The sequence below is a fragment of the Rhinolophus sinicus genome, linkage group LG17, assembly GCF_036562045.2.
Source record: "Rhinolophus sinicus isolate RSC01 linkage group LG17, ASM3656204v1, whole genome shotgun sequence".
Taxonomy (NCBI): domain Eukaryota; kingdom Metazoa; phylum Chordata; class Mammalia; order Chiroptera; family Rhinolophidae; genus Rhinolophus; species Rhinolophus sinicus.
Window position 1 is genome coordinate 16,706,517 of NC_133766.1, and position 22,349 is coordinate 16,728,865.

Consider the following 22,349-nt stretch of genomic DNA (forward strand, 5'->3'; position numbering starts at 1 on the left):
TAAAAATGCTGCAAGGAACATCCACGTGTATGTACATATGTGTGTGTACATATTTGTGTGTGTGTGTGTTCTCAAACTGTGATCCACAGACTGCTGAAGAGATCAACAAGGTCAAAACCATTTTCATAATAATACTAAGATAGTAGATGCATTTGCACTGATAATCTAATAGCAACAGCAGTAAAACTGCTGACCTTTTAGCATGAATCAAGACAATGGCACCAAACTATACTTACTACTAATCACCATATTCCTTACTGTCATTCACTCATATTAAAATTTTTTTAAATGCTAGTTTCCCTTAAGAATGTCCTTGACAAAGCAGAAAATATATTAAATTTATTAAATTTCAACCCTTGAGACCATTTCTTTCTAAAAATCTGTGGAAAAAACAATTAATATGCAACTATTCAGACTTAGACAGCTGGCAGATATTTTCGCAAAAATAAACAAAATGAACCTGACACTTCAAAGTAGCACTGTTTTCAGTGATGAAATTCAAGCTGCCAAGTCACTGTGAGCTTGACAGCTTCCCAATACTTAAAAAAAAAATAAAAAATAAGCTAAAAAAAAAAATTTCCTTTAGAGGCCTGTGATATTAACAAATTTTTTTTGATATTTTATAATGAAATGGGTCAACCTTCACCGAGATACAACGTATAGACATTAAAAAAAAAAGTCAAAAAATTTCAGTATAAGAATAATGCAACGTCATCTTTTCTTATGATCCTATAGGTTTTCTTTCTTTCTTTGGTTGGAGTTGGAGTTGTTGTATTATTGTTTCATGGAAGGGGAGGAGTAAATGCATTTTGAGTTAGCAAAACTATACCAAGAACCTGAAAAACAATTTCGGGTGCTTGCTGCATGATATGAATTACCTTAACAAATAAAGGAACTTCTGACTTAATGGTACAGTATTTCAGGGTTTAGTATATATACCTAATTAGGTAATCATCACTTTTAAAATCATAAATTCAAAATAATCACTTACCAAACACTATTCCTTTAGCAAACGGAGGAAACAATTCTGAATGTCGGAATAAGTTTTTGTGAATTTGCCATAGTTCTTTGTGTAGTTTCTTAAAGTCACTGTATCTCTTCCACACGATTATCTAGAAAAGAAAATTAAATGTGTATCTCACAGTGAAACTATTTAGGTTCATATACCTGAACAACAAATAGTCTTTTCATGGAAGCACTAATAATTGTCATGCAAAGGCAAAAATAAAATAAAACTTTAAGCAATATATGGTAACTGTCTAAAATTAACTAAAAATATTGGCTTTAAAAATGTAAAACAGTAATTCTTCCTCCAAATGTTCTGTTTTGGTTTTTAAAACAAGCACTGTTTTCTTCATACTGGAAAAATATTCACACTAGTACAAAGAAGGTCTATCCTACATAAAATGTCACATAACCTCTTAAAAAGCCAATTACTATTGGCCTGGAAACGAGCTATATGTCAAAATACATATTTTATTCCAAAAACAGCATGTTTAGAAACACGAAATAATTGATTTAGACAATTTTTCAACACAAAATACATACTCAGCATTTGCCTAAAAGAATAAAATAAATAACACTGAAGAAGAGATAGCTGTGTAGCAAGTAATTAACATGAACTTTTTTATTTCATAAGTGTCAAATTTAAAGTAGCAATAAGATTTCCGGAGGCAAGGTGAATCCTATCAGAATACCATTAAAACTAGCATATTCCAAAAACAAAACAATCATCTACATTATGCAACATGTAAAAGTTTACCTTAACTAGTTTGAATTACTGTTTAGCCTCATTCAGATCAAATTAGAAAAATACACTTTATAAAGAAGAAGGATTTGACATGTGGCTTTGATATCACTGATTCACCCCTCAGTCTCTACAAAATAGAGTAAAACTGAGTTTTAAATTCCGTCATCTGGTGTACTGGGGCCTTTGCTTCTAAAAAACCTACTTCCCTCACTTATAACAAGCTCAATATTAGAGTGCAATGCTAATAAGCAAAACTTAAGCCAAGCAGGTAACCAAGTGTGATTTAAGACTCTTGTCAAAAATTACTCTCTACACATATGAAATTCTTCACTAAACTTGGTCATACTACCAAAAATTCTACCATGATTAATAAGCTTCTTGTTTCTAATATAGTTATAATCCTAGGGGACTAATCAGACTATAACATGAATTAATTTAAACAAACTACTCCCTCCTGATGCTTCCTTTTATTCATGTACTAAACAACAAAAATAGTCATCAAAACAAATGTTTTCATGGCCCTATTTTGTGATAGGCACTGTTGTGGCACAAAGGATGAAGAAATGAGAAACATACTCCCTGTCTGCAGAGAGTTCCCACTGTCGTTAGGAAGAATGAGCCAGCACAATAACTACATCACAAGACAGCAGCGTGATAAGTGCTAGAAGAGCAGTGAGCCCAACGATGTTATGGAAGGAGCACCTAAACCACCAGCCTTGGGATCTAAAAGGCTTTACAGAAAGTATTATCTTAGGTGAGCTGCCTGAAGGGAAACAGTGCTTAGACCAACAAAAATAAGGGGAAAAGAAAAGGCTGTGGATGAAGTTTTTAAGAGGACAGCGAGATGTCAAATATAATTACTAGAATTTAAGCTTTTGCAACTGGATAAATGGTGATGCTGTTCCTGAAGATGAAGAGCCAAGGGAGAAGCTGTTTTGAGACAAAAATAAAGTTCAATTTTGGACATATCTGATAGGTAAGGCATCTAATTCGAGAAGTCCAATGGGATACATGTGTTTGGGGTTCAAGAGAGCACTAACCAAGATATATTAAATTGGGAGTCTTCAGCAGAGAGGCGGTAATCACTCAGGAAAGGTTTCTCAGCATTTGTAACGCGATGAGGAGTCTAACAACAGAATGATGGGGAACCCTAACACTGAGGGGCCAGCCAGAAGAAGAGCAAACAAAGTACAAAGTGAGTGTTTAAGAAGCTTGACTGTGTAGTGAGACAGGCCACGTGGATAGAAGAAGAGATTTTATTTTTAAATGGAAGTGAATGAGACAAATGCTGATAGCAAAGAACCAATAATTCCAGCAAAAGACAGAGAGCAAAAAGGAACTAACTGGGGCGGCCGGATGGCTCAGTTGGTTAGAGCATGAGCTCTTAACAACAAGGTTGCCGTTTCAATTCCCATATGAGCCAGTGAACTGCACCCTCCATGACTAGATTGAAAACAATGGTTTGAGCTTGGAGTTGAGCCCTCAGTGGGCAGCTGGTTGGCTCAGTGGTTAGAGCGCAGTGCTCATAACACCAAGGTCGCCGGTTCGAGTCCCACATGGACCAGTGAGCTGCACCCTCCACAACTAGATTGAAAACAACAACTTGATTTGGAGCTGAGCTGCGCCCTCCACAACTAGATTGGAAAAAAAAAAAAAGAAAGAAAGACAACTTCACAGCCTGGAAAAACACACTGTTCCCCAATAAAAAATTTTAATAAAAGAGGAACTAACTGAGACAGCCAAACCAAACACTTGGAAAGTAAAAGTCTTCAGGATAGTGAAATTAACAGTGACTTTAATTTTCCTATTTTGTACTTCTCTCTAGTTTCTAATGTTGATACATGAACATAATTCTGTCGTGGGAAAAAATAATGTTGGTTTCATATTTTTTAAATAAACTAAATTATGGTGGTACTACATGACCAAGGGCTTAAAAGGGAAGTGGGTGACAGACTTGTAAAAGTCATCATAAGACAAGTGCCATCCTTAAAGCCATGAACTAGACATGAGAGCTATTCAAAAGACTGTCGCTCATGGAAACAATTAAATCTGCAGATAAAATTCATATTCTAGTTAGGGTTATTTTAAAATAGAGGCAGAGTAACTTAAGAGGCAAAAGTTAACAATTCAATCACAATAATAATAATACCATGGTATATAAACCAGTAGACAGTTTGTCAGAACTAGAATTAGAACCCCCCCATCCAAGGTGAGCTTCTGTGTTTCTTCACCATGCCATAATTTATTCACTCAATTATTTCTTATTCTCAACACTAGAACTGTAGAACCGAAATACCTAAGAGCAAATATAAACCCTCAAGAAATGTGGGAAACCAAAGCATCACAAAATGTCTCCATCCACTGCCTCCTTTTCTTCTTACTTCTGTTAAGCTTGGACATTTCTAGAAATCTTCAAAATGGAAGAGTGAACAGAAGCACACTACCATTAAATCAGAAAGTATTAATGTTTATAATTGGACTACACAAAGTCCCAAAACATACATGCAAAAACCATTTTCTCTAATAACCAATTTTTCCTATTATAAAAATAAAAATCACCGTATAACAGCTATTGCTCTATTGAACCAACTCTGCAGAAATTTCTTATTCATTAAACTTATCTGAATAAAATCCCGCAATTAAATATTAATTCAGTGACAATCATATGTAGACTACAAATTTAATAAAAGCTTAATTTTCATTTAAAACATTCGCTTAAATATTAGGTTAAAAAAGTTTTCTAAGAGAATTTCGTTTAATGATACCAAAAACCGTCAGATCTCTTGTATTTTACAAAACCACTCAATTCAATTAACTTCATCCCTTTACTGGCCTATACTACTTAAATTTCACTGGGTCATCTTTTCTTGCAAACAACATCACTACCATACTATTTGCTTGCATATTTCCTTTTCCCCCTTTTCAAGAGCGTTTTCTTTCCCGTGACAATTTCTGACACCAGTGAAGTTTACTACCTAGAGAGAAACAGAGCTCTATGCAGGCTACTGTTTTAAAAGGTGGGGAAGGAAAGGTACAACATTTCCACCTCTTTCTCTACCCTGTTGCAAGTGTTTGTGCTCTAGAGAATCTCCTGAACAAGAGGCCACATTAACTGTTGTTGTCCCCCCTCAGATTCACCCACACTGCTCTTAATAAATAAAAATTTAGAGGGAATTTTTAAAAGATAAAAAAAAAGAAAAAGCTACCTGGATAATTTTAAATTATTTACTCCATGTCAGTGTTTAAACATTCTTGGAGAACACTGCTGTACGGTAGCATGCGCCAAGGTACACATAGGAAAAAAACAGCAAAATGTCTCCAGTTTTAGAGGGACAGCGTATTACCAGCCCTATATTTGATTAGATCAATTGTACATTTACTAATCCTCAAAAGCCCTCGTGAAGCCTGACTAAATTCTCAAGCAATAACAAAATGAATCTGTTAACAGAGAGAGAAAAGTAAAAGAAAAGGAAATAGAAACAAATTCTAGAGGGTGAATTCCTCTCCTAAATGAGAATTCCAATGTTTAAATGACATATGTGAGAAACTAAAAAGTGTTGTTATAATTTCAAGGTTATTCTATATTTTAAGAAGCCAGCTAGACAGAAGACATCATTTTTTTTTATTTTATAGCATTTCTAACAAAGGACCATGCAATCATCTAACTAAAGGACACTTACAAGAGCTTTCTGATGAATGGTTCACCAACAGTTGTTATTATAAAAGAGGATTAAGGAAATGGCAGAGAGTATGTTCATGGGTAGGTTGGTTCAGGATTCTCCCTGGAAAAGGGGAACATCAAGCTACAAACTACAGCAGAGCAATCAGATAAGGTATTCGAAAGAAACACAACCCATTTTCAATTTTAACAGAGTTGTAAATTTTCAAAATCAGAATAGCCTAATATTGATTATTAATTTAACATTCTAAAAAGTTCTAAATTCTAAAGAATAGTTCATACTAATCAACTGCCACTTAAGTAGAGAGAGTACTTTGGTACAAATCACTTTCACCGCCATTTTAGAAGAATAGATATACAGATATAGAAATAGATATATAGACATAGATATATAGATATCTCCTTTTCTTCCAAAATAACAATATTACAACATTCTCTTCATGGCTATTGGGGGAGGGGGGAGCGGGAGTGAGATATCTTAAAACCCTAAGGAAAATAGTATGAAATCTTTTTAAAATATGTCTTTTATTGAAATATTTTTGGCCATGGGACATAAAATCAAATATAGCAAGAAATGTTAATGTATGAAAGTTAAAATACATGAGTATTCTAAACCTGATGTCAGATACTCAAACCAACCAGTACCAAACAATCACCTTAAAGGTATGAATCAAGCCAGATTTTTCAGTAAGGAGTAATGGAGCTTGCAGCTAAATAGAAAATACATATCCCACTTAAGACGTTAAAATTCAATAAGAGAAAAAACATTGTTGCAGAATCAAGACTGCTAATTTACAATGTCTCCTTTAAACACTTTAGTAAAAAAAAAAAGTTCCCAATATATACTATATATGCCCTTCTAATCTTAGTGAAAATGAGATTGGGGTGATCACTTCATAAAATATATAGATGTCTAATCAATATGTTTTACACCTGAAACTAATATAATATTGTATGTCAACTCTAGCTGGAAAATAAATTAATTTTTTAAAACAGAAAATTAGCAAGTACCAAAATGAAAGTAAAAAAGTTAAAAGCAGCAAGCTCCTCAGTTAGGATTCCTAAAGGTATATAACAAGCACAAAGTATACAGAGAATTCCACAGTTTTAAGCTGGTATCATTTTAAAGAGAGGGAAAGGGTCTGAAAAGAACTTACTATAAAACTACAAAATTTTAAAAAGAAACACCTACATCCAAAGCAGTTTTCCAAGATGTCAACATGTCAAGTCAATATAAAAATGGAAGTGAATGGAAACCCATAATTTAATATTATAATCTTTAAAATTAATGCAGCTACCCAATTCTTTTCATTTTTTTACTAAACAGGCATCTTGATTTTGAAATAGGTAATTAGGGTCCCTTAACTAATATTGAAATCTTGAAATTATCACATTATTAATAGCACTGTAATTCCTGAAATTCTTATTTATATAACTTGACATTTACTAAAATTGAACACATACTTAATAGGTCTGAGTAATTCCTCAATTTCTTATTTATATAACTTAACACCTACTAAAACTTACCTCATATTTAATAGGCCTGAAATAGGATATTTCAGTTACTGTTTTGTGAGCTGAAGACAATCTCCACACAAACGTACAAAGACTGACATATAAATAATTCAATTTCTTCAATAAAGCCTTTAATTAAAATTTTGGTCAAATATATAAAAAAATATTTTCATATGAATAAATATGTTACCTCCTGGACATCCTCTGGATTTCTTCGTGAAACAACCTGAAATAAAACATATACAGAAATATCTACTCATTATCAAAATTTAAGATTTCACATTTGCATAATTACTTTCAACAGTATTTGTATTAAAAATTCAATATGCTTAAAGGAAAATACCATATTACATCACAAGAAACTCAGCTATATAATATCACTAGCTGAATAAAATACATACTAAAAAATTAAGCAAAAAGGCAGCTGAAATAATCCACATGCTAAAAGTTCATGTATTCCATTCAAAAGAGAATGCCTCAGGCCTTCACTCTTACTTGACATAATTCTACCAAACTTGTCTATTCCGCTTCCCAGCCTCCACATAAATTAGAAGCATAAAAAGCAGCTGCATCTAGACAAAGTATACAAGAGATTGCTCTGCATTATTTCTTACACTCAGATGTGAAACTACAATTAGCTCAATAAAAATTTCAATTTAAAATAAAAGCAGCCACACATCAATATCTGTGAGAAGTAATCACTGACCACCTAATGATGAAGAAGACAACAAAAGTAACTTAAAAAAAATTATGAGGACAGCATTCAAGGGCAATCTTATCTATCTATGTTCTCTGAACAAAGAAGAGGGGGATTCCTATAGAATTCTCTAATTACAAAAGGCCAAAAAATCTAACACCATTTTGAAAGATTTCCTCACAAAATTTTTGACAAAAAGTAGGCTGGGTGCTTCAATCATCAAACACATTGTAGAGAGGGAAAAATCTCACCTTAGCTATTAATACATAATATTATCTACGTAAATGTAAAATTCAGGAACTTGGTACCACAATATACATTTTGCAAAAACAAACAGAAACAGATACCAGGTAAGCCATTCCTGGAAATCAAATATATGTGTACTACATTAAGTAAAAATATATTAGCTAAAAAGAAGAAAGTCACATAAAAATGGCTGCCTATGGATGAGAGGAAGAAAAATTATTTGATGACTAGTGACAATACCATGAACTGGGAATTATGATCAACTCAACACTACTGAGGTCCAAAACAAAAACACAAAACTACCATGTAAAGTCAGACACACCTGGGTTCAAATTACAGTTCCTCTAGGCTTGATATCTTCCATAAAATGGGGATAATACTCCCGACTTGGCCTGGCTATTGTGGACATCAAATAAGAATACAGCAAGAACTCCGTAATTAAAACGTCAGCTCCCTCTCTCCCTTACTAGAGAATTTAACTATCTTAAAAGGTCCCACCTAAGAATTCCAGACAGGAAAAGTTTCTAATTTCTTGCCACTCTATTCTCCAATTTCCAGGATATATAAATTTGGTAAAAATCTTATAGCAATTTTCATTAATTTAGAACAGTGCTGTCCAACAGAATTTTCTCTGATGATGGAGAGAAATGCTCCCTATCTGAATTGTCCAACAGTAGCCCCTGGCCACATGGGTGTGGCTACTGAACTTGAAATATAACTACTGTGACTAAAGAACTGAATTTTTCATTTTATTTCATGTAAATTAAAATAGCCACATATGGCTAACGGCTACCATATTAGACAATACAGATTTAGAATAAGAGACTAGATCAGATAACTAACAACCATATGTTATTCAAAGATTAGATTTTAGCTATTATTTTCAAGTGCCACCCCCCTTATCCCACCAAACACACACACACACCCCGTTCCAAATTATGGTGTTTCACATAATAAAATGATTTAACTTTGCCTCACAAGTGTTTCTTATATTTTTGTAAAATGAGCTAATGAGAAGAAAGTCGGGAATAATCAATCCATTAAGAATCCACGCACCAAAAACAGTCAACATATAATCATTGGCAATAGGTTTATTTAGGTGTACCTTACATTCTACAAGTTATATTTTTCTGAAAAATTAACAGACTTCCTGAATTTATAACCCAATCATTTTACAAACATACTAAGGTACATTATTATTTTAAGTAATGTTCCTTTACACGTACAAATGGTCTTTTTGTGACAAAAGAAATTATTTCCTGATTTGGTGTATGAGTACATATTACAAGTCACACAATTTGGATTTTCTTCAGGTAAACCATTCCTGGAAATCAGATATATGTGTACTACATAAGCAAAAAACTGTTAGCCATCCCCTCATTATATCTATAGTTTTAAAACCACCTTAACAGAAATAACCAGTTTGATTATGACTTCTCATCCATATTCTGAGTGGCTCACATACTTGTGCTATGCACTGGGGCTACGATATGAGCAAGAAAAGTCCCTGCCTTCACGATGCCCACAGTCTGGGGGTGCACATGACTGTGTGGGTGGGGCGGGGGAGGGGTATTTCCCAAACTTATTTCAGTATCTCAGAGAAGAGTAGTGTGCTAAGCAACAAACGGGGGAGTGCTTCATCCTAGACCCTTCCCATGACACTGAATGCTCGCTGTCCACTCCACAGCAGCAAACTGCATCCCATTAGCAAGTCAAGAACACCGGTTAGTGATTTAAGACTTTCAATATTTTCATGATAATAAGTTACTTACGCTTATTACAGAAAATACAGAAAGTGAAATTTTAAATATTCTTAAACTATCTAAGCGAAGATCTTTAACTTTCAGCTTACAAGAGGAACTTGTGTTCACCCTTAAGTGAAAGGGAGAGAATATACTTAGAGTTCAGAAAATTAAATCAAAAGCTATTTGCTATTAACTAGCTCTTTCCCCAACAGCATAAACAAAGCTCAGTGAAAATCCAGTCTGGAAATCAGAGGGCTATACTTTCCTGATTCTCCTATTCTTTCTGCTTTGGTTTTTCTGTTTCTCTTTTGTAGGTTCCTCTTCCTCTCTCAAGAATCAGTCCTAGAAGGTTTCTTAGCCTCTTTTTTGTTGTTAAGAGAGAAAATCTCTACCTGTGCTAATACTGTTGAAGGCACTGTGCCAGACATGGGGAAAATAACCTTGACTTTGTACATTTGCATTTGGAAAGCATCTTATATTAATGATTCATTTTATTTCTTCAACAATCTATGAATTAGGCAGGAATGTTATAATGAGTGCCCCTTTCATAGACAAGGAAACGAGACCCAGAGACTTATATGATGACATATGACTATTCACCTTTAGATTTGGAGAGCTCAGATTTTATGAATCCTGGTCTAGTGCTGAGTTTCCACTGTACTACATTGCCTCCCTCATTTATCTGTGGCATTTTCAGCAATAATTAAGTTTAATTACTTCCACAAAACCCTATCACCATAGGCTTTATTTATTCTTTTACTTATTCAACAAATGTTAGTGCCTACTCCACAGCTAGGTACTGAAATACAATGGAGAATACACCAGGTCTGATTCCTATGCCACTACAATATCATCATTTGCCAGATATATTACCAAGTTCAACCACTTGCACCCCACCCTAAGGGATTCAGTAATCTAATTTAAATAGGTTAAGAATGTATTCTCTGAAATGGAAACCAAAAACATGAAAAGATTAGGATAACATGAACTGAGACCCAGTCCATTAGTAACAACTTTCTTTTTTGTCTTCTTAACTGGAACTCAGATTTTTTTCCTTTTTTAAAAAAGAGTTGTATTTTAGGTGTGTTTTTCCAGGACCCATCAGCTCCAAGTCAAGTAGTTGTCTCAATCTAGTTGTGGAGGGCGCAGCTCACAGTGGCCCATGTGGGGATCGAACTGGCAACCTTGTTGTTAAGAGCATCGCGCTCTAACCAACTGAGCTAAGAGGCCACCCCACAACTCTAACTATGTAATTCTCTTCAGCAGAACTGCAAAACTGATGAAAAATAAGAATATCAATGAGAAATTTAAGAATACGATCATACTGAAAATAAACAAAACTGAGCCCTCAGACCCACATATTTACAACTTTTAATGCTATATTAGCAATTATCTTAACAAGTCTAAAATAAAAATATTTCAATGCACCCTGTAGATTTCAATGTTTTGTCATAACATTCAGCCAACAAATTCCTCAAAAGTTGGAATTTAAAGCAGTGATACCTTTCATTTAAAGTTCATAAATTTCCACTGCAAGCGTTAACTACCAATGGCTCAGTGAAGTATTATATTTATCTTGAGAATTCTCAAGATATATATAGAGAATTCTATTGCCAAGTCATCCTGAAAATTATTACCCTCAAGCAGTGCTTCACCAACATTGCCGCCTGGAATACCAGTATTCTTTAAAATTAGAGATCTCAAAGGGAAGGATTAATGATGAACTCAGTTTACCTTTGTTTAAAAAAGAAACATATACTACATTATCATGCCTGGTAAATCTCCAAAAGGAAGATATATAGTATTTCCCAAGGTCATCTATCCACTCAACTTTTTATTTTTATCATATGTTGTTTATTATTATTTTATTTACTTAGTGCAACACCTACTAAACTTTGGAACACTGTTGGGAAATGCTACTGCCCATCTGCCTCTGTTAATGCCAAAAGCAAACCTGAATTTAGGAAAACAAATAAGGGCTCTAGTGAAGGTAACCGTCTCTTACTGTGCTAAGTAAGAAAGTAAATCTTTCCCTTCATTCAACAATCATCACAACAATCCTGCCTGATGGGCTAACCAAGGTCAAGAGCACACAGTAACATACTAAGCACATTAATCAGCAAGAGGCAGGACTGGATCTCACAAGTCCATGATTCCAAACAAAGTGCTCTTTCCAGGACAAAACCAAATCAGTCCTCCTAGAGATTCAAATTCCAGCTATAGGAGTAATGTGCCTCATGCCCACTAAGTAAACTCTTTTTGAAGAAACGTAAATCCACCAAAAAATAGAAGTTGAAGAAGCACTGTGGCAGAACAGAAAGAACTAAGAAAGGGATCTGAATACTGGCTCTGGCACTAGCCATGAACTGCTTTTTACCCAGTTCACTAATAAACCAAAGAAAAAGCCACCTTAAAATGAGCCCTTTTGCCTGTCTTTAGAACAGGGACCAGACACTGTGGCTTGGCCTAGGCTCAGGCCCATAATAATCAACAGATTATACCGTCATTAGGTCCTCTAAATCCTTTCCAGTGTGCTAACTTAATTTATTTAGTAAATATGACCAAGTTTCCTTAAAAAACCAGTCAAAAGCACTCTTTTACCTAATTACCATTATAACAATGATTTGAAATCACCCTCTTGATTCAGATATATCCAAAAGAATGGTCTTCTTCGTAAGATTAAGAGATTGCTACTGGAAAACAAAACTGTAAAAGTTATTCAAATCTAACCGTTATATTTCTGACAAATAGAGGATCACAAAGTGAGTCCCTTTAGAAACAAGTAGAATAAGGTTAAATATACATTTTAAGATGGTACCTTTATGAGCAATTTATTATGTCTAGTTTTCTGATGGCTACTTCACTATTAGTGTTAAGCTGCTAGTTTAGGGTAATAGGAGAACTTAGAGGATAAAATGTTTACAAAAGTAACACATTTTTTAAAAAACTAAGTGTCAAGGTAAAAATAATCAAACATGTGGTGGGGGGGACAGGAACACGCCCACCCTTCAGTTTTCAAAGACAAGACCGTCCAAATGTTGGACAGGTATAATAGGATAGATAAAAATGTAGGGCTACACTATACTGAGCAGTTCCCATTGTGGTGATCAGGTAAAACAAATGGCACATTCATCAATGTAATGCATGCAATCCTTACTTTCAGACATTTGACTTTCATAAAATCCCTACTTTTATATAAACATACTGACACCTTTAAACTACATTTCATACACATAAAACAATAACTCTGGCAAGAACAGTAGGTACCTCCAAGCGCCCAGCTCACAAAGGCGAGGGTTCCCATACCAACCTCAACCTCCCTCCCACCCCATCACCTGCATCTCATCTCGTCTCTCCCTCTTTTCCCTGCAGGGCTGCAGGTGTAACTGGTTGGCAAGAATATTTGGGCTGGTTTTCACCCACCAGCCAGGTAGTGTGGACCCAAGAGACGGCACCTGCACAAACTATAATTAGACATTCTACATTTTTTTAGTTCTCTGGAGTGTTAAAACTCCCACATTAGATAGATAAAAGTCAATGGGACAAATTTTAGACATTCAATTTTCTAACAAGTTTTTATGAAAGTAAGGAATTGCTGCTTTCCACATTATTAAAATCCCAAAATCTCAAGAGAGAATAAAGAAGCTATAACAGCAAGTTACCTCTGGGTACTCAATAAATGTTTGCTGAAGTTGTTTTCTCACTTAAAATTTTGCCAATTAGTATAGCACCCTCAAAAGGTAAACTACTGGGCCGGCCTGGTGGCTCAGGCGGTTAGAGCTCCATGCGCCTAACTCCGAAGGCTGCCGGTTCGATTCCCACATGGGCCAGTGGGCTCTCAACCACAAGGTTGCCAGTTCAATCCCTCAAGTCCTGCAAGGGATGGTGGGCAGCGCCCCCTGCAACTAAAAAATTGAACACGGCACCTTGAGCTGAGCTGCCGCTGAGCTCCCAAATGGCTCAGTTGGTTGGAGCGTGTCCTCTCAACCACAAGGTTGCCAGTTCAACTCCCGCAAGGGAAGGTGGGCTGTGCCCCCTGCAACTAGCAACGGCAACTGGACCTGGAGCTGAGCTGCGCCCTCCACAACTAAGACTGAAAGAACAACAACTTGAAGCTGAACCAGAACCCTCCACAACTAAGATTGAAAGGACAACAACTTGACTTGGAGAAAAGTCCTGGAAGTGCACACTGTTCCCCAATAAAGTCCTGTTCCCCTTTGTCGTGCGGGAGACCCTGCTAGCTGCGCTATTTGTCATGCGGGGGACCCTGCGGGGTCTCTGCTCCCGCTCCCCATACAAGAACGCAGGATATGGTGAGGCCAAAAAGGAACACCCACGGAGCCATAAGTAGGGGAGTCATACCGCTATGGTCTCACTGGAGGCTGGGTTCACTGGACTTGCGACATGCTGTCCCTTTTGTCTGCAACCCACCGACGACTCTCTTTCACTCTCCTCCACTCTCCCCGGCTCTCCTCCGTAGCCGCAGCAGTTATATTAGCGGCCAATTGGCTAACTGGCTACAGCTGACGGCCATCTACTACCTGAGCCAGCACTCCTCCACGTGAGGCCGAGAGCCTTGAAACTACTTTCTGGGGCTCTGCTCCCACACCCTTCCCCAATAAAATCTTAAAAAAAAAAAAAAAGGTAAACTACTTTCCAATCAAGGTTCAAGGAAATCAAAATCCTTAATGTTAAAGAAAGTTTACAGTTTAACATAAAATCTTAATATCTGGGCATACAAGCTCTCAATAAACAAGATGGAAACAGAAATTTTTTAAAACCCCCTTACTAAAACTTTTGGTATATGAGATAGTCTTCTACAAAACAATGTTAAGAGTCAAAAACAAAAAAAGAGTAGAACAGAACAAGAATTTAGAAAAAACTGAACTTGAGAGCCATGATTTTTCAAAATTTGTAAGCATAAATACATTTTACAACAAACTAATCTCCCTCCCTACCCCCATGATTATTCTATTTGCTGAAAATATCTCCAAATTAAGCCAAAACCAAGTATTTCTTCAAAAATCTTCATGGACCTACTGTTTAAACAACTGAATTCTAATAATTCTCACTGCTTTAACACTGGCCATTTGTAATAATGTAAGAGGTTAAGGGTTTAAAATTTAGTGGATTCTTTTATTCCTTTAAAGTAACTTAAATTAGTACTTGAAATGTTTATGAATATGCATTACTTTCAAAATAAAAAGCTAACAAAACTAAAAATTAAAATATGCTGCCACCCATACACAAAAACTTCACAGTATCATACTTAAGAGGAAAAAAATCTGAATGCTTTCCTCCTATGATCAGGAATAAAGCAAGGATATTCATTCTTACCACTCCTATTCAGCATTGTGCAATAAGGCAAGAAAAATAGAAGATTAAAAGGAAGAAATAAAACTATCCCTTTTGCCAGGCAACATTGATTGTTTATGCAGAAAAAACAAGAACTCTACCAAAACTCCAAGAACTAGTAAGTCACCTTGGAAAGGTCACAGGTTGCAAGGTCAACAGAAAAATGAACCAAATTTCTTTATACTAACAATGAAAAATTAAAAACTGAATTGAATTTTAAAAAAACACGATTTACAACAGCTATGAAAAGATGAAATACTCAGGAATTAATCTAATAAAACATGTACAAAATCTGTATGCTGAAAACTATAAAATGCTGATAAAAGATATCAAGGAACATCTAAATAACAAGACATATTATTATGTTCATGGATTCGAAGATTCAACATAGCAAAGATGTCAATTCTCCCCCAAAATGATCTATAGATTTAATGCAATTCTAATCAAAATCCCATCAGGATTTTTTGTAGATATATAGACAAGGTGATTCTAAAATTTATATGGAAAAGCAAAGTGACTAGAACAGTCAAAACAGTTCTGAAAAAAAAGAATAAAGTTGGAGGAATCATACTACCTAACTTTAAGACTTATAAACCTACAATAATTAACAATGTGGTATGGAACAAAACAGAGAACCCAGAAACAGATCCACTCACATGGCCAATTAATTGAAAGAGGTGCAAAGGCAATTCAATGAAGAAAGGCTAGTTTCTTGAGCAAATGGTACTTAGTTACAATTGGACATCCACATACAAAAAAAAAAAAAATGAACCTCCTCCTAAACCTCACACCTTATACAAAAATAAACTCAAAATGGATCATAAAGCTAAACGTAGAAACCAAAATAAAACACCAAGAAGAAAACACGGGAAAAAATTTGTGACATGGGGCTAGTAAAGAGTTTTTAGACATGACACTAAAAGCACATTCCATAAAAGGAAAAAATGATAGACTGAAATTCACCAAAATTTTAAAATTTTGCTTTGCAAAAGACTGTTAAGAGAATTAAAAGATATGCTACACATTTGGGAGAAAATATTTGCAAATCACATACTGACAAAAAAACTTACATCCAGAACAAATAAACAATTCTCAAAACTCAACAGTAAGAAAACAAAAACCCAATAAAAAAACTGGGTAAAAGACAGTGTCAAAAGGTGAAATACCATGATTCTATTGACTTGATACTCTAAAAAGACAGAAGTACCCTGGTAGAGAGTGCATCAGTGGTTGCTAGAGGCTAAGAGGTAAGGGAGAGGAATGTGAAAAAGCGATGGCATGAGGGAGTTTTTTTAGAATGATGGAACCGTTGTTTCCTGATTATGGTGGTGGATATATGAATGTATATATGTGTCAAGATTCATAGAATTATATTAGGTTGGTGCAAAAGTAATTGTGGTTTAAAAGGTTAAAATTGCAAAAGCCGTAATTACTTTTGCACCAACCAAATATAACAAAAGATCAATTTTATTGTATGTCAATTTTTAAAACAACACTTTAAAAAAAATGTACTGCCTATTTCCAGCCTTCTCTCAAGTCCCTACAATAGCCCAGGCTCTGTGCTCGGCTCCAGTCTGCCCTCAGATGAGACAATCAAGTCCAGTATGGTAAAGGCTTTAATGGAGGAGCACATAACTCACATGGAGTCCTACACCTAAGAAAGGATTCCTAGAGAGCACAGGACAGGAGCAGACACATGAGAGGAGCAAGAATTGCCAAGACAAAAGGGAAAAGCATTTCAAACAGAGGAAGAACATAATACACAGTCACTCGGGAACTTACAATTAATTCCTTTCCCAAGCACAAGCAGGCCACATTACGAATTCGGTCAGGAATTGAAAGCAAGTTCCCTCCAAGCAATAAAATAGTGCTTCCATTTGAATCTTTGGAAATGGCTGTTTTTAGACTCAAATCTAGCAGCACTTCTTCCATTCATTCCATTGCTCCCTCCCCTTTGATCATCACATCATCATCGTCATTGTGTTCTCTATGTATCATCACTTTTGCCAAACTATAGCAAGGCCCTGCGGGAACAAATAGGCGTTCCCACATGTACACCCACATCATCTAATAAAATGGGTTGTATAATATAAGTATTCTGCAGCGTAGCACTGGGATTAAAAGCACTGTGACTGGGGCCAGTCAGCCTGGTTTCAAATCTAGACTCTATTACTTGCTAGCTGTGTGATCCTGAGCAAGTTACTTAATCTCTCTGTGCTTCAATTTCCTCATTGATAACGTGAGAATAATAGCACCTACTCATTGGGCTACTATGAAAAATGTGCTAACTTACATAAAGTGCTCAGAACAGTGCCTGACTCATAATAAGCACCATATAAGTGTTTACTATTATTACTCAACAAATATTAGCTATATAAAATGAGGACTTACGTATTCTCGTATTTTGAAAACAAACCCAAATTATTTAAGTATGTGTTAAGGCCTGCACACTGAAAACTAGAAAACATTGTTCAGACAAATTAAAGAGCTAAATAAATGGAAGATATATATATATATGTTCATGGATCAGAAGACTCAATATTACTATCAATTCAGAAACTGACTGACATTCTCCATTTAATCCCCAGACCTGGGTAGGCATGTTTATAGAACTTGATGAGCTAATTCTAAACTTTATATGGAAATGAAAATAATCTAGCCAAAAAATTTTGAGAAAGATAAAGTCAGAGGACTCAGACTACCTCATTTCAAGACTTAGTATAAAGCTACAGTAAACAAGGCTATGTACTATCAACAGAAACAAAAGCACGTGTCTATACAAAGACTTGTATACAAGTGTTCATAATAACTTTATTCATAATAGTCAAACACTGGAAACAAACCAACTGTCCATCAACAGGTGAATGGATTCACTGCAGTATAACCATATAATGGAATACTGGTCAGCAATAAGAGAGAATAAAAACACACAACATAGATGAATCTCAAACACTCATGCTGAGTTAAAGAAGCCAAAACAAAAAAAATAGTGCATATTGTATAATCCCATTTAGATAAATTTCTAGAAAATACAACCTAATCTATAACAGAAAACTGACCAGTGGTCGCCTAAGGAAAGGGGGTAAGGAGAAGGGACTGACTGCAAAGGAGCATGGGGGAACTTCTGCAGTGATAACTGTTGTGGTGATGCCACAACTATATATATTTGTCCAAGCTCATCAAACTGTACATTTAACATTGGTGCATTTTATTGTATATAAATTTTGCTTCAATATAAACAAAATAAAGTCATAGGGCAACACTGTCTTTTAAATAAAGGCATACCTTCTGCTATCCATACTCATGGAAAAAATGCAGGCAAGAATCACCATTCACTTAATGTTGTTGATAAATCTATATTACAATATAAATACAATATTACAGTGTTACTCAGCATGATGAAACAACCAAACATTGTTAATGGTTCTTTTATATCTGTCTCCTTCAACTAAAGACTTAAAGGAAACCTACAAAAGAATTTTTGAATTCTAAACAGAGGTAGTTATTTTACATAAAAATTAATAAGCATCACAGAGTTTAACTAGGAAATCTATCAAACAAGCTTGTAACTGGCCAGAGGTTATCTAAACCTGCCAGGTTCTAGAGAACTGTAAGAAAAAAGTATAAAGGAGATTTAAAAAGATGAAAGAGTTCTTATGCTACCCAAAATTTAACAATGGTACTTCCAATTATTCTAATTCTACTCCTCCATAAAGAGCAAGAATATAGAGATTATTCCTTAAAGCTAAAAGTAAATCAGAAGTAGGAAACATAGAAGGCATTCCTAGTTTGTATCTCATGAAGTTCTCTCAGGAGAGCACTGCTTACCTGGTTAATTCTCCTGAGAAAAGATGTTTTTCTCCTTACACCTCAAAAAATAATAAACATTTTACTTGTTTTATACTATTAAGCACAGTTTTTTTTTAGTATATCTCTATGTTGACCCTCAAACATTAAAATTAAAATATGTAACATAGGGAATAAATGAGGACAGAAACATTTACAAGGAGAAAAAAGGCAGTGTAAGCAATTTTCACGTTCAAATAACTACAGCAGTAATATATAACATGCATATTATATGGATTTGGTTAGTTCAAAGGCAACGTTCTACTTTACGTTCTAATTTATGTTGTCATAAAAGCTCAGCAAATAGTTCACAGCTTAAGAAAAGATTTTTAAAGTCTGAATTGGGTTAACCTTCCCTTTTGTAAAGAATAAAAGTAATTACCACTATCATTGCTACCTATATAAGTTCCCCACCCAGTCATACCTTCAAGCCTTTCTGGGCTCTCCCTTCCACCTACCTCTCTCCTTCTATCCCACCTCTCACCACCCATCTTAATTGGTACATGCTCCCTGATCCCTTGAACCAGAAGCAACCTCTAGCTTTTGAAATCCCATAGCTCTTTCCTATAGTCTCTTCTGACATTTAACACTTTCTATCTTGCACTATGCTTCTTCAAGTCCAGTAAACTCTCTTCTACTCTGAGTATCCTTGAAAGGAAGGTCCATGCTTTATTCAGCCTTGTATCCCTCACAGCACTTAGTGCCTGGAACTAAACATTTATTCGGCATGTTGCCTAGAATAGAGAGGAAAACATTCCACAATGATTTTTAGGCACTGTGTGCCATGCACTGCCTTTGGTGTTATAAAAGGAAACATACCAGTGATACAGACCTGCTCTAAATCTACTGGAAACATAGACATATAAACAGTAATACAAAAAAAAATGTGGCAACTGTTATAATACAGAATGAACAGGGTGCTATGAGGGAAACACTATGTTGAAAATCGTTCTAATTCCATAAATTATATTAGGAAACTAAGTCTAGATTTTTGAAGGGCCCAATGACTACAAAGATTTTAAGAGTGGTGTAATAAGGGCCCCTTAACCTTAAAAAAATTTCTTACACAGCCTGCAACTAACACTACACCTAAACAGGGAGTAGCAAAATTCCCTCTATTCTCAGTACAGTGCCCTGCAGTATCTTAATATCTTTAAACATACTTGCTCATCCCGTCTTCTCACATTTGTTTCAATTCTGCACCATTTCCATATACCTCATGCCACTCCCATATCCCAAACTCTGCTTCTCTAAATCTACTTAATCTTCAAGGTTCTTCTCAAGGCCTCCTTCCTGAGCTCTCTATCAGACGATTACTACATCCTCCAAACGTATACCATATTATTACTGCTACCTGTACCTCTCTTTTTTTAACAACTAATGATAATAGCAAAGTTAATTCTTAACCTTTTATATAATTTGGAGTTAAGCAGAAGTGGCCTCAAATCCCAGATGTGCTACTGCCTTGCAATGTAAAGTTGGGTTAGGAAACTTCCTTGAACCTCGGTTTCCTCGTCATTAAAATTAGGGTTCAACTGATGATGTGTACAAAATGCCTCATATACATACATACTCATACATACATTACATACATATAGACGTATTTAATTTTATTACTCTTATTTTCCAAGAAGGGAGATGCAAACTCTCTTTAAAAGGAGCAAAAGCAACGAAAAATAAACAAAGTGGGTACTACAAATTGGACCGGTTAGCTCCTGTAAAGAAGACTCACAACTTTTAAATGTGCCCTCAAGACAACTCACACACGACATCTTAACTAGAATTTCTCATGTCTCCTACTGTAAACGATGAAATACCAAAGGCCAAAAGACAGACAAAGATCCCAGGCTGGTGGCCCTCACATTGACGTCCTTCTCTACAGTCTGTCTGCCTCAGAGCAAACCTGACGCTGTATGAACGGTGGAAACAAGAAATACCACCCATTACATAAATCAAACAATACATAAATTATTTCTTGACTCTGCATTATCCCTCGGAAGCGAGCAAAACCACTTCTGCAAATTTCAGCCTCCGAAGAGAAAGTCCAAATGGGATGGGGGCTGAGTCATGAATTAAAAGGCATCAATCTCTGCCCCACCCTGGAATGAGAAACCCGACGGCCGCCTTCCCCAGCGGAATCCCGGGCATCCCGCATCCAGCCCTGCCCCGCCTTCCTGAAGTCCCACCTCCGCGCACATCCCGGCCCACCCAGTCCCCCGCTCGGCTGTGACCCGGGGTCAGGTACCCTCAGAACAGGGTCCCCACGCCAGTCCGTCGGGTCCCAATTCAGGCTCCTGCCCCCGCCCGACATCGGCACTCACCCGGGCGGTAACCTTATACACGGTGTAGCCCCTTGGGTGTCGCTGGGGCTCGGTGACAGTGTAGAAACGGGCCAGGTCGGCACCCCGCTCCCGGGTAGAGCTCATCCTCCCGCCACCTCTGCCGCCGCCGCCGCCGCCGCCTGCGGGGTAACATCAGGGTAACCCGCCGCCGCGGGTCTCCGGGTTCCCCAAGCGGCGGCGAAACGGCGAGGGGGCGGTGGCTCCACCAGCGCCACCGGCGCACAGCTCTGCTTCCGGGTCGGCAGAGGAGCTTCCGGGTCAGGCATCATCTTGCATCCTGGGAGAAGAAGATCTCGTTTTATGTTCTGAGCCGTATCTGGGCTTGAGCCCGGCACGTCGGCGACGGTCAGGTGGTCGCACCGCCGCTCTCGTCACTGAGGAGATCTGAGTCGTCCTCACCGAGTCTCGTAGTGCGCTAACTCTGTCACTGCTATATTTTGTGACAGCTGTTGTAGGCACGACACACCGGTGAGAGCTTGGTCCTCCACAGCCCTACCCAGCCTTTGTACACGCTTGTTTGGAGTCCTAAAGGGATGGAAGATGCGCTAGCCCAGCATCTTTCCTTCCCTACTCGCGGTCTATCATTTTAAATACCCACAGCAACATCTGAATTCTCGCAGACATAACCCGTCCTTCTTTCTAATACGAATCCCGTCCACCTGTCTACCTCCACGGCAAACCCCAACGCTATCAATCTTAACATTTGTTCCCTTCGATTCTAAAAGCGGGAGCTTGCATCTGAAAGGAAAATAAAATTTTAAAAAATCACACGACCTCTCAAAGCTACAGTTTCAATTGATTGCTATCCACTACTTGGCAATTCCTTTACCTTTCATTGATCAGGATTCTCTCTCCATAAGTCGTTCCAAGTCTGCCATTTTCTTCAGTCCTCTATTCCTCTTCGGCTTGCCTCCCTACCCTTTGCAGTGTTGCCTCTTTACAGGGGAAAAATTTGAAGGAGCCCTTAGTAACAATCCCTCCCTCTTCTCACATTTGTATTCTTATCTAAGATGTAGACAGATCCCTACTTCATTTTTAAGACTAATCACTCCACCTGTGCACTGAAACCGACCTTCGTTGGCAGACATTGTTCCATCAATGACATCCCAACTATGCTTTTTCTGCCTGCAATCTCTTCCTGACTACCAGCTCCTTCTCAGTCTACAAATGCCTA

General features: G+C 36.7%; 1 protein-coding gene across 3 annotated transcripts in view; it reads right to left on the reverse strand.

The window, feature by feature from the left end:
* Positions 1–22,349, reverse strand: part of RPS6KC1 (ribosomal protein S6 kinase C1) — a 141,408-nt gene extending 119,059 nt beyond the window's left edge. The window contains exons 1-4 of one of the 3 annotated variants that reach the window (XM_074322170.1): positions 22,005–22,349; positions 21,155–21,452; positions 7,135–7,170; positions 992–1,112 (exon numbers count right to left, since the gene is read on the reverse strand). In XM_074322170.1, the coding sequence (XP_074178271.1) occupies positions 992–1,112; positions 7,135–7,170; positions 21,155–21,259 (262 nt within the window). In that variant the 5' untranslated portion in view covers positions 21,260–21,452; positions 22,005–22,349. The remainder of the gene's footprint in view (positions 1–991; positions 1,113–7,134; positions 7,171–21,154; positions 21,453–22,004) is intronic. The other 2 variants (XM_074322171.1, XM_074322173.1) reach the window with 2 other exon arrangements.